This window comes from Typopeltis vanoorti, chromosome 10, assembly GCF_054136105.1.
Source record: "Typopeltis vanoorti isolate ZY-2024b chromosome 10, IOZ_Tvanoo_1.0, whole genome shotgun sequence".
Taxonomy (NCBI): Eukaryota; Metazoa; Arthropoda; class Arachnida; order Uropygi; family Thelyphonidae; genus Typopeltis; species Typopeltis vanoorti.
This window is the reverse complement of record NC_143558.1, coordinates 70,774,581-70,787,477: the sequence shown is the minus strand read 5'-3', so window position 1 is coordinate 70,787,477 and position 12,897 is coordinate 70,774,581. Positions and strand designations below refer to the sequence as shown.

The 12,897-nt window shown below is 36.3% G+C and overlaps 1 protein-coding gene across 3 annotated transcripts in view; it reads left to right on the top strand.

The window, feature by feature from the left end:
• Window positions 1-12,897, top strand: part of LOC150102497 (nuclear valosin-containing protein-like) — a 534,631-nt gene that overhangs the window by 212,726 nt on the left and 309,008 nt on the right. For all 3 annotated transcript variants that reach the window (XM_090398755.1, XM_090398754.1, XM_090398756.1), the window contains one exon: window positions 11,758-11,977. In XM_090398755.1, the coding sequence (XP_090254881.1) occupies window positions 11,758-11,977 (220 nt within the window). The remainder of the gene's footprint in view (window positions 1-11,757; window positions 11,978-12,897) is intronic.

Here is a 12,897-nt window from a genome sequence, read left to right as displayed (position 1 = left end):
GTCAGATTCATAAGTTAAAATTGTCTGAACATTTTCTTATATATTGCCAGTTTAGTTTGGCTAATTTCTCTCTTGTTCCATATATATTAATTCACTTTACTCCCCACCATACCAGTTTTGATTCTCCTGTTATTGATTTCCATATTTAATTCACCCATCTACACTAAAAATTGTACCCAAATAGCTGAAATATTTTACTTGTTTTCTACATCTCCATTGTGCACATGCAATTAATGTTTATTGTTTCTGTCTATTTTCATAGTTTTTTCTTTTAATTTCTCATTTTTTACATCACTTTTGTTACTTCAGTATTTCTTCAGTTTAATCAGCTTGAAGGTTTATACTGTATTTATATAAGAGTATGTAAGGTTATATAAGTGACCTCCATAAAGTAAAGATTTGGGTTGAATATTGACAGCAATTGTTATTCACATTGACAGCATGTTGAATAGTCATATTAGATGATAATTACATTATAGGTAGCAGACACCTTTTCCTTACATCACACCATCTTCCTCTACCTCCTTCAGTTATAATTGCTGAGTTACAACTTAAGAATTGGATATGTATTGCTCATTGTAATGTTCCATTTACACCATACAATTGTAGTGTTTGGGCTGCTTTTCTCCTAGCATGTTGTCATTTGTTTTCTGGTCAACAAAACTTAAATACAGTTCCTTATTATATTCCTATGATTTCTCAATTATTTGTCATAAAATTGCAGATCTGATCCTCACAACTGGTATTTAGCTTGAACCTTGTATGTAATTTCCCAGGTTTCCCTTACGTAATTTTTCTTAGCCTCTTCTCAGGTATTCTTGCTTAAATCTTACCTGAAACATTCAGTAAGGAAATTTCTCTGTAATTCCCATGTTCACTTTTATTTTTATAGATGGATACTACAAGGACTCTATGCCAATCATCTAGTATTTGACCTTCTCACCATACCTTCTGAATTATGCAGTGTAATCACTGTAAAACTTCCATATTTGTAACCAAGCAAAAAAAAAAAAAAAAAAAAAAAAACTCTACAATAAATATAGATCATTGTTATATTTTCATGATTTCTTGACTGTTTATTTTAAAGGAGAAAAAAAATCAGCTCTCGGCAACCTGTATATGGTCTGTATCCAGCTTCTGTGTGGAGATGTTTTTTTATATATATATTAACCTTTTACCATTAAGCAATCCTCTCACATTTTAAAGAAGTTTAATTCCTCTTTATCTTCTTTTCCCTCCTTGATTTGAAATTTGTTTTTTTCCCCTTTCCATGAATAAAGGATAAGATTTACCTATAAACTCTTCCAGAAGCATCCTTGTTCATACGGTTAAAATTATTATAGCTTCTCATTGAGAATTAGGCATTTACCTGTTCCAACTTCACTGGTCCTTCCATCTTGCAGCTAATCTTCCTTTTTTTCTCTCTAGTTTATATTTATCCACTTCTTTGGTAGCCAATATCCTTCTTTCCTGTAAAAATGCTCTTTTTATTTCTCTCTATATTCCTTGATGTTTTTATTTAAATTGTCAATACCTAGCTCTCTTCTAATATCTTTATTTTTTATATGGTCTAAACTTGTGTATCTTTTAATTGTTCTTCAAAATCTCATTCTCATCTTGTTTTTGTTATTCAGTATCTTTTTAATTGCTCTGCAGATTTTCTGAAATTTATTTATTTTTTTATCTGTATTTTTTGTCTTCTAGATATGTTATTATGCAATTATTGACCATTATTGTTATTTATTTTATTGATTTATGTATTACCAAGAGTAAGGGTAGGTTAGTTGAAGTCTCTTTTGTGAGAGCAGGCAAGACTGTGTTTTAGTGGTGGTGAACATGAGAAGATTGTCTTCACCCCATTGAAGGATAGTATGTAGGTCAATGTTTAACAAAATAGTTGTAGATGATCTTGTTGCCTAGGATGTCTGGTTTATCAAATAAGTAGAATGAACAGAAAGTACCATTGTCTGAAAAACTGTGATTAGGATTAGTGGTGATTGTGAGTAGATCATTTATGTACTGAAGAAAGGGAGTTGGTTGATAGGACAGAGCCTTCAAGCTTACCAGCATTGGTGTTGAAGTTCAAAGAGAGAAAGCCATCTTTCATGACTCGCAGAGAACAGGCAGAGAGAAAGCTGGCTACCCAATTACAGAGAATAGCGAGAGAACAAAGGATAGCAATTTATTTAGCAGGCCACAGTGCTAGACATGGTTGAAATCCTTGGAAATGTACAAGAGTGACAGCACAATTTTCTCTCATCCTTTCCATGACACATGTCCAGTGGTGGATGATGTAAGCTATGAGGTCAGCTGTGGATCTTGAATGGTGGCATCTATACCGGTGGTTGGTGATTAATTGTCAGATTGGTTGGCCGAGTGGTTAGTGTATCTGCTCTCCAGCCAAAAGGCTGTGGTTTCGAATCCCACTGTGAACATGGATGTTTGTGATTGTCTGTGAAAATACTAGTGAGTGTGGTTGGCAGTAGATAGAGTTGGTAGAGACAGAGAATTGTGGAGTAGATGCCCTCCCTTGATGAGTTGTTGAACTCCCTGGAGGTGTCACATAATAACAATAATAATTGGTGAGCCTCTAAGTAATGGTAATGGAGAAGTTAAGCTATTCATGACTGTCTTCATTATTGTGAAGCAGACAGATGATGGCAATCGGTCAGTAGTTTTACGGTAGACTTCTGTCTCCCTTTTTTTTTAAGAAAAAAAGAGAGATGGAAAATGCTGGATATGAGATGATGCAGGGCAGGTGTTAGCTCTAGGGCACCTTATTTGAGAACAGTTAGAGAGAGAGAAGCCCTCAAAATCAGGAGACTTTTTAGTGTCCAAGTTATTTAATATTTTTTTATGTCTTTTTGTCAAACTACAGGGAACATATGATGCTTGGATTCTCATTTGGTAGGAAGCAGTTTCCCTTTGTCATTAATGCAGGAATTCAAGGAAAAGAGTGATGCCAGGAAGTCAGCTTTATCTTTGATTGAAGTAACAGTGATATCCTCAGGATGAGAGAGAGAGAGAGAGAGGTGGAATTGCAGGTTGACAGAAGTTGTGTCCAGTAACCTTAGCAAGGAACTAGGAGGCAGTTTTTCTGCTGTTGGCCTTTATAAAAGTCTGATTTAAAGTTTGTATGTTGTGATTGGTTGTGATATGCCTTTTTTTTTTGTTCACTGTCATTGTTTTTAAGAGTATTCATAAGTTTAATCATGATTACATGGAAGGATACAGTGAGAACACACAGTGAGAAAAGATAGACATGGCATGACATCCATTCAGAGAAAAAACAGTCTCCATGTCCTTAACAATGCTCTTTACACACCACTACTCAGACTCTCTCTCTCTCTCCAGGCACGTCCTGTCAGAGCTGGATATGTGGCAGCTCTGACAGGACGTGCCAGTTGACTAGGAAGCCTCCTGATTCATTACTAACAGGTTTGGGCTTTTTCACTTACTTATAACCAGCCTGTGGCACTGCCCTTTTAACTGATGTACCCCTCCTTTCATGGAGGGGGTTATAGATCTCTGAGTATGTTTAACATGACCTTGCCATGGAGAAGAGAGGGGTGTTGTGTCCTGAATAATCAAAAATTGGGACAAAAGATTAATTTTATTCAGGAACAACTATCTTTAATTGTAGGCAGAGAATGTTGTGCTTTGGCAAGGAAATAAAATGTACATTATGACTTTAAGGCAAAACTGAAGAAATGTTTAGCATAAATATGAGACTTAACCCATTTGTGCAGAGTCAAATAGAGGAATTTATATAAGATTATAATTTAATTAGAGTATCCCATTCTATATATTGTATGAAAGCAAGTTGGGTGTAAGCTAAAGTCAAAGGGTCACACTTTAGCCATCCAGTATAGCGTATGAACTAAGGGAAAGAGAAATTATAAGGAAAGCGAAGCGAGAACGCATTCTCGGAAGAACGCCATGCGCAAGTGGATGAGTGCCGTGCGGTAAAAAATGTAGCTAAGCGCGAGAATCTCCGAGAAAAAAAGGAAAGAATGTAAGTGTCAAGCTCCCCCCACACGAGGCTTTTTGGTTCCTGTTTCCTGCACTCGTGGACGTTGGCTCGCGCTCTCTGCCAACGTGAAGATTCCGAGTCGGCCGTAGAAGTTGTGAGAGGCCTATCAATGTGTGTGAGGCAAGGCTAGCTATCTCTTCATAACAGAGTAGCTAAGCCATATTGAGCGACCGGTAATCCGGATGTGTGCCTGTGGTACCAGAGAAAGTCCAGAGCGGCTGTGATGTGCCTTTTTTTTTGTTCACTGTCATTGTTTTTATGAGTATTCATAAGTTTAATCATGATTACATGGAAGGATACAGTGAGGACACACAGTGAGAAAAGATAGACATGGCATGACATCCATACAGAGAATAACCAGTCTCCATGTCCTTAACAATGCTCTTTACATACCTACTCAGACTCTCTCTCTCCAGGCACGTCCTGTCAGAGCTGGATATGTGGCAGCTCTGACAGGACATGCCAGTTGACCAGGAAGCCTCCTGATTCATTACTAACAGGTTTGGGCTTTTTCACTAACTCATAACCAGCCTGTGGCACTGCCCTTTTAACTGATGTACCCCTCCTTTCATGGAGGGGGGTTATAGATCTCTGAGTATGTTTAACATGACCTTGCCATAGAGAAGAGAGGGGTGTTGTGTCTTGAATAATCAAAAATTGGGACAAAAGATTAATTTTATTCAGGAACAACTATCTTTAATTGTAGGCAGAGAATGCTGTGCTTTGGCAAGGAAATAAAATGTACATTATGACTTTAAGGCAAAACTGAAAAAATGTTTAGCATAAGAAATATGAGACTTAACCTGTTTGTACAGAGTCAAATAGAGGAATTTATATAAGATTATAATTTAATTAGAGTATCCCATTCTATATATTGTATGAAAGCAAGTTGGGTGTAAGCTAAAGTCAAAGGGTCACACTTTAGCCGTCCAGTATAGCGTATGCCTAAGGGAAAGAGAAATTATAAGGAAAGCGAAGCAAGAACGCATTCTCGGAAGAATGCCACGCACACGTGGATGTGTGCCGTGCGGTAAAAAACGTAGCTAAGCACGAGAATCTCCGAGAAAAAAAGGAAAGAATATAAGTGTCAAGCTCCCCCCACATGAGGCTTTTTGGTTCCTGTTTCCTGCGCTCGTGGACATTGGCTCGCGCTCTCTGCCAACGTGAAGATTCCGGGTCAGTCGTTAGAGACCTATCGATGTTTGCGAGGCAAGGCTAGCTATCTCTTCATAACAGAGTAGCTAAGCCATATCAAGCGACCGGTAATCTGGATGTGTGCCTGCGGCCAGAGAAAGTCCAGAGCGGCACATCGACTTAGGCCATGCTGTTATCGTAAGTGATCCGGAGAATCGCAGAACAAAGGTGCCTTGATGTCCAGACAAGGCTGATGATAGAACAGAAAGTCATTCCATGGGACTGTAATGTAGAATGTTAAAGTATCTGACTTCCAATTAAGATTTGAGTGAACTCTATAGGTTAATTTGTATAGACATGCTGTAGAGAACTTTAGAGATTATCCCAATTTGGCAGTGACCTGTCCCTGTTTTGAAGAATGTCTCCCTAGAAGGGATCTGTGTGTGAGATAACTGAGACATATTGTGAGATATGAGTAGTGATCAGAGAGTGATTGAAGATAAATGTTAAATTAAGCCTGAAGTTTGTTTGTTTATAGAAAACTCTGTGGATCTAGTTATTATGCATGTATTCTTGTGTTAGTAATGATATCAGAATTTTATTAGGAAAGTGATTATGTTAACCATGTACTTTAATTTTCTCATGTATATCTTTTAAACCTAAATAAATATGTTTTATAGCATTCACCTGAATCTAGCCTGTCTTATGAATTTAAATAGCCACTCATAAAATTATTATCGAACCTAGCAGGAGGGATATATGAACATAGTTTGATTCTCCAGACCATGACTGCATGCAAAGACATAGTGAATTGAGATTAGTTGAATTAGTGTTAGAAAGTTCATCACTGTGTAATGCTCTGAGAGAGCCACCTTGGATAAGAGTCTCATCTATCCTATGTATTGGCTGGCGCAGCAAAAATATAAATTTGTCAGTATATAACAGGCGGACTGTCTCAGAGGTTATATTTTAAGGCCTTAGTCCCATACTTAGACAAAGCCCTTATGAAAGAATTACACGTGACTAAACTTAAGAGCGGCCTGAATTTTAGTTTTGTTTATGGATAGAAGGGTGATAGCTGATTTGCTAGATTTATTGGAAAACTATTACAGAAGCTAGAAGGGAAATAACTGTGTATGAGTGAGTAGTGAAACATACAAATATATATAGATAGTAAAGGAAGTAAAAAAAAGGTATATAACAGGGGGGAGGAGGAGGAACAGAAACCAGAATCCCTACTTTGGAGGCTCGTGGCATCATGGCATTTGCTATTTCAGACCTCCAATAAGGTAGGTGATGATATTTCACCTGTTGATGAAGGACATCTACCAGCTAGTGAGTCCAATCAGCATTTCTTCCATCTAGAAAGGTATCTCTTTGTAGTGGGAATACCTGCTGGTTTGGCCAGAATCCCTTTTGGAAATAGACCCACACAACAGGGAGGTGGGGTTGACTTGACTGTATATTGCACATCCCTGTCCATCAGTAGGCCAAGTAATTATATTTATATAGTAATATAATTATAATTGTAATTATATATTATTTATTTATTTATTAATTACATATATATTACATATAAATAAAGACATTATTAAATCAATTAAAATGCATATTTGGGTTCGAGGCTATCGATTTGTGATTGGACAGTGAATTTAGTGCTCTTGTAAAATTGATGATTTTTATCTGTTTTATTGTGCTTTTCCCTTGCTATAAAAGGCCCAAACCTTTTATAGTATATTAACATATGTTTTAGTGTTTTGACTGTGGATAACATATTTTTGTTAAGATATTGCAATATTAAATAGAGTTTGAAATGGCACCAAAAAAAAGGAAAAGAATTGCAATGCTAAAAAGAGTTGTGAAGTCAAGAATAAGATGGCTTGCCCTGCTAAGGAAAATATTGAAGCTATTTGAGGAGGTTACTGAAAAACTCCCTACCTCTGTATGAGACCTGCTAACTCACCATTTGCCGACAGGTGAGTTAGCTGGTCTCATGTGAAGGTAGGGGATTTTTTCACCTGGAAACTTGGGTTTTTCATCCCCCAGAACAAGCAAACCAGCCCTGTGAACACACATGGATTACAGTTATGAATACGTCCCAGCCATATGCCGGTCCTGAGCCCGGATAAAATGTGTGTGTGTGTGGGGGGGGGGGGGAAGCAATGGTGAACTACCGTGTAAAAATCTCACCAGGAGTACTTTGTGGGCAAATACCTACAAAGTCACCTACGGTCGGAAACGATTGAAAGGGAAAATCAGATCAGACTGATAATGAATTAACCTCCAAAATAGCAAAGTTAAAGCAGATTATTAGAGAGAGATGACACAGGAATTACAGAAAGTTGAATTAACTTAGGAAATGAACATTCGGTAGAATGAACTTTCTGCTGCTTTAAAGAAAATTAAACAACAGAATAAGAAACAACAAAGCATGGAATTAGGTAAGTTAGTAACTAACAAAAATCAAGTGAGTAACGTTGTTTGTAAAAAGAAGGATATTATTTGGTATGCCGACTATAGTAAAGCATGTGGTTGATGAACAAGTTATAACTTCAAGTTTTCCTGGAGCAAAAATTAAAAACGTAGCACATGCAGTTGAACAATAGAAAAGAAAAGTAAAGGAGATCGTAATTGCAGTAGATACTAATGACTTTATTAGTAAATAAATAAATTTCGTGTGATGATACTGCATTCCCCCCTTTTTTACGGGAGTTCGCGGCACCATCTAGTCCCCCCCCCCCCCAACAATTTTATCCTGGCTCCGCAACCGGCATAGGCTGACGAATCAGACCTGTGACTGGGTCAGTATTCCTGATTGTAATCCGTGTGTCCTCAGACCGGTTTGCCTGCTTGCGGGATGAAAAAACACCATCACTTAACTAGTGATAAGTTCAGTATGAGAGAGGACATAAAACGGTTGTTGGAAGATGCGAGAGTGAAGAGTAAGAGAGTGAAAATCATAAGCATATTACCTCGATATGACAAAAATGAATGAAGAAAGGCTATGATGGCAAACAATTCGAAGCCTAGGCTGTGTAGAAAGAATGGATGCAAATTATTGGATGTGTGGAGTGAGTTTGAGGGAAGATTGGATTTGTATAAGAGGGATGGCCTACACTTTAAAGCGTTTGGTATCATTAGTCTTGAAAAGCTAATAACTGGTATGAGACCTAACAGGAATCAGGGAAACTAAATTATAATGGGAGGAATGGTGAGTGTGTGTGTGTGTAAAATCTATCAATGTTTTGTAACTGTGTTAATGACAGGAATGGGTCTCATCATGGGAATGATTATGAGGAAATAATGATTTCAACTTTGTCTTTGTCCAGTTTGGACCCATCAAATGTGTGCAAAGATGTCTGCATATATAAGGCATTAGAGAAGAACAGATCTGCAAGTTGTCCAACTGTGTCATGCAGTCTACAGACAAGTGTACACAAACAAATGCTAGGAAATATCCGAAAGGGGTAGAATTTGTTGCCTTGATCAATATGTTGGGACCTCAGATAGCTGGTATCAAGTGTAAAGGGTACAGTATTTTAGGAAGGATAGGCAGGAGAGGAGGGGAGGGTTGTTGCTAATGATATCGGATGACTTGAATCCAGTTAGTGTTGAGACCTATGATTGTAATCATAGTATTACAATCATTCTTTTGAGGTTACACGGTGATCAGCATTCATATTTAAGAATTTAGGGACATAAAACACACGTGTTGAAATGATTATTTTACTAATTATTAATAAAATTATTTATTAATTTATATATATTATATATATATATTTATTTATATATATATATTAATTTATAATAAAATAATTATTTTATTAATAATTAGTAAAATAATCATTTCAATACGTGTGTTTTGTGTCCCTAAATTCTTAAATATGAGTATTACAATCATAGTTAGCATTGAGCCTTATCATTGTAATACTAGTAACAGTTTTTTATGTGGCAGTGAGTTTGAAGCTATCTGGTAGGTGGAATCTAACAAGATCAAATACATAGTGGAGTGTTGTTACAGACTTAGTAGATTGGTTGCTAGTGATGAAGAAATGCATCACCAAATGAAGAAGACAGCTGTGAAAAGAATAATCATAAAGGGAGACTTCAGTTATCCAAACATTGATTGGGTAGCAGTAAACTCTCATGAGAAGGATGAAACTGAATTTATTGAGCTGTTGTGAAAATATGTGAGACAACTTCCTCAATCAACATTTAAGAGTGTTATATTTCATTATAGTGTCAGAGGGTGTTTCAATTAAATACGTAACTATTCTTGCCTATGGTTCATGACAGTGATCATGTGGTAATCACTTGGGAAGTGGCTAAGTTTATGAATGTTCCATTTGGGAAAGGTTACATGCTGAACTACAAAGCAGGGAATTATGACTATCTGAGGGGTATACTGAGTTCAGTGCAATGGTATACCCCTCAGATAGTCATAATTTCCTGCTTTGTAGTTCAGCATGTACAGTATTTTACATGCGAAGAGTAGCAAAGGTGGATGGGAAGCATTTAAAAAATACTTAAAAGATGCCATATCAGAATGTGATCCAAGAGTTCAAAGAATAAACAAGTAGGAGTCAAAGGAATGTTTAATCTTATCAAGCAAGAGATTCATAAGAAAAGGATGATTTGAAAGGAATATTGTGTGCATAAGGATGATGTCTGTTTTGAAAATTATAAGCAGCAGCCAGAAGTGTCACAACTGTTGTATGGAAAGCTAAGTCTGAGTATGAAAAGAAACTGGCTCTGCAAGTTAGAAATAACCCTCCAAAGAATTATATCAATATACTGCAAGTAAAAGGAAGAATGAATACGAAAGAATAACTACTAAATGCAGATGATGTGAGAGTGATAGATGCAGAAGAGGTTGTTCAACTAATGAGTGCCTATTTTGCTAAAATCTATCAACCTAATGTAAGCAACATTGAGCTCACTACTGAGCTCTTCACTGAATAAAGATACTCAGATGTGTGAGGAGGAGGTATTAGAGGTGTTGAACAAACTGAATAAGAATTCAGCAATATGGACTGATGGGACATCAGCATGTGTGCTAAAACTATGTTTAGCTGAACTGGCTATTCCTTTGACTAGGCTGTTTAATATGAGTCAGAGAACAGGGAAGATTCCTCAGGAATGGAAAGAAAGTATGGTAATTCCATTGCACAAGGGTGGCACAAAGACCAATGCATTCAACTATCAACTAGTCAGTATCTCAGGAGTGGTTGTGAAGATTTTGAAAAAGTTGTTTAGGGCTTGCATTCAGAAGTGGGTTGACAGAGAATCTCTACCCTGCAATGAACAGCAAGTGTTTACTAAGGGAAGGTCATGTTTTAGCAACTTGCTCACATTCTATAATAATGTTAACATTGGTATACCATGATACATTTCGTTTTTGCTAAGGCTTTTGGCAGAAGATATCATGGAAGATTGTTGCATAAGTTGGAGAATGTGGGGTTTGGATTATAAAATATTAGCTTGGATAAGAAGATGGTTGACTGAGAACCATCAAAAAGTAGTATATATACAAGGGATGCGATTCTCCAGATTTTAAGATAACCAGTGTTGTACCACAAGGATCAGTCCTTGATCCACTGTTGTTCAGTCTGTACGTTAATAATTGGGAATAATTTAACAGGCGACATAGAGCTATTTGCTGATGTTGTAAAGATAGGTAGGGTAATCAGGAATGCAACTGATATGCAGTACTTGCAGAATGATTTGACTAAGGCTGGAATTGTGGGTATGGGAAAATGGATGTCAGTTCAGTGTCAGTAAATGTAAAGTCTTTCACTTTGGTGTGATTTGATATCCAGTGTCGTATTATATTAGTGGGAGTATGCTAGATGAAACTGATCAGGCTAGGTATCTTTGAGTGTTAGTAGATAAGAAGTTGAAGTTCAGGGGTGATATAGCAAAGATTGCAAATCCAACTCAAAAGATAACTGCAATACTGAAACAAACATTGACACCTAAAAATAAGGATGTCATTTTGCCTCTTTACAAACCATAGGCCCCCCCCCCCACTTGGACTATTGTGCACAAGTCTGGTCTTCTGGTTTCCATTGTGATTCTGATACAGTGGAGAGAGAGAGAGAGAGTGTGCAAAGGAAAGTGCTAAGCTAAGAATGATGTCAGGATTGTGGAATTGTGATTATAAAGACCGATTGAGAATTTGTAGACTACAGATGCTACCAAGGAGATGATATGATGCAACTTTCAGACTTCTGAAAGGTCATACAGGATTTTAGTTGATAGAATTTTTCATTTTGTGGAGGGGTAGAGAAAGGACAAGAGGGCATCTTTTGCAGCTGAGAATGAGTGCAGCTAAGAAGGGGATGAGATCTAGATGTTTCTCTCATAGAGTTGTGGGTGATTTGAATGGATTGCCATTGGATGTTGCATGTGCAAGCAGTGTGAATGATTTCAAGAACAAGTATGATAGCTGGTGTGTGCAGTATGGGGCCTCCCTTGATGAATCCCTGACTCCCTGGAGGTCTCTTAATAATAGTAATAATATTTGATTTGATATAATTGTAATTATATAGTATATAATTAATCAGTTTTTGTCAACAAAATCTGTTTAGGAATTGAAGCTACCATTCATTAAAATAGCTGCACCAGAGATTGTATCAGGTGTATCTGGAGAATCTGAAAGCAGGATAAGAGATTTATTTGAAAAAGCCATATATAGTGCTCCTTGTATTCTTTTTATTGATGAAATTGATTCTATTACGCCAAAAAGAGAAACAGCACAAAGAGAAATGGAAAGAAGGATTGTTGCACAGCTTTTGACATGTATGGATGGTAAGTTTTTGTTTAATTTTTAGGTTTGTGTGGAGATTTTTCATTGTCTGGTGTGTATTGTTAAATTAAACATCATGAATGTTGTTGGAAATCCAACTAGCATAATGGGAGAAATACATATGCATACATATAGAAATGTTTAGGAAAACTGGAGAAAAGGATAAAGTAAATCATAATAGTAAGTATTATATGCTAGATTTCTTTACAGGACATGGGTTCCTCATTATTGCCACAATGTCTTAACATGAAAATGTGCATTAATTCATATGGAATGAACACACAAAGCATGTCTGTTCAGCAGAAATAAAAAAAAAAAAAAAGAATATTTCATTGAAAAGTAAAATGTATACTCAAGTTTTAAGTATAGTTAGTTGAAGTTCAGCATTTTCGGATGTGAACTATATACAAATATTGTCAGAAAATGCAGTGTGAGAACAAGAAGACAACTGTTAGCGACTTACTGAGTGGTAAATTTGAAGAAAACATTGATTGACAATAAGATGAAGTTGTCTACAAAGGTAGGAAAATAATAACTTCATAGTTGTCACAGGAATTAAAGAAATAGTCCATGAACAAGAAAAAAAATGCTAGTAGTAAAGAATTGTATCACCTCGTTATTAAAATACTGTGAATCAGAGATATTTGCAGAAAGTTTTTATTCAAGTTGTATATCCTTCATCCAAGTGCAGCAAACTTTGCTTCACTTAGATAAAGCATTAATCAAGAATATATTTCTTGGCAAGTTTAATTTAATTCTAACTGAGACACACCTCAAAACATTTTTGCTTTCATGATATTTATTTTCTATATTTTTTCTCAGAATATTCCCTTTTACATAAAACTAGGCTATCCACTGTTCTATATTTTTTTCTATATTCTATAAGAGCACATGCAGACAATTTAGCTAACAACAATTTATA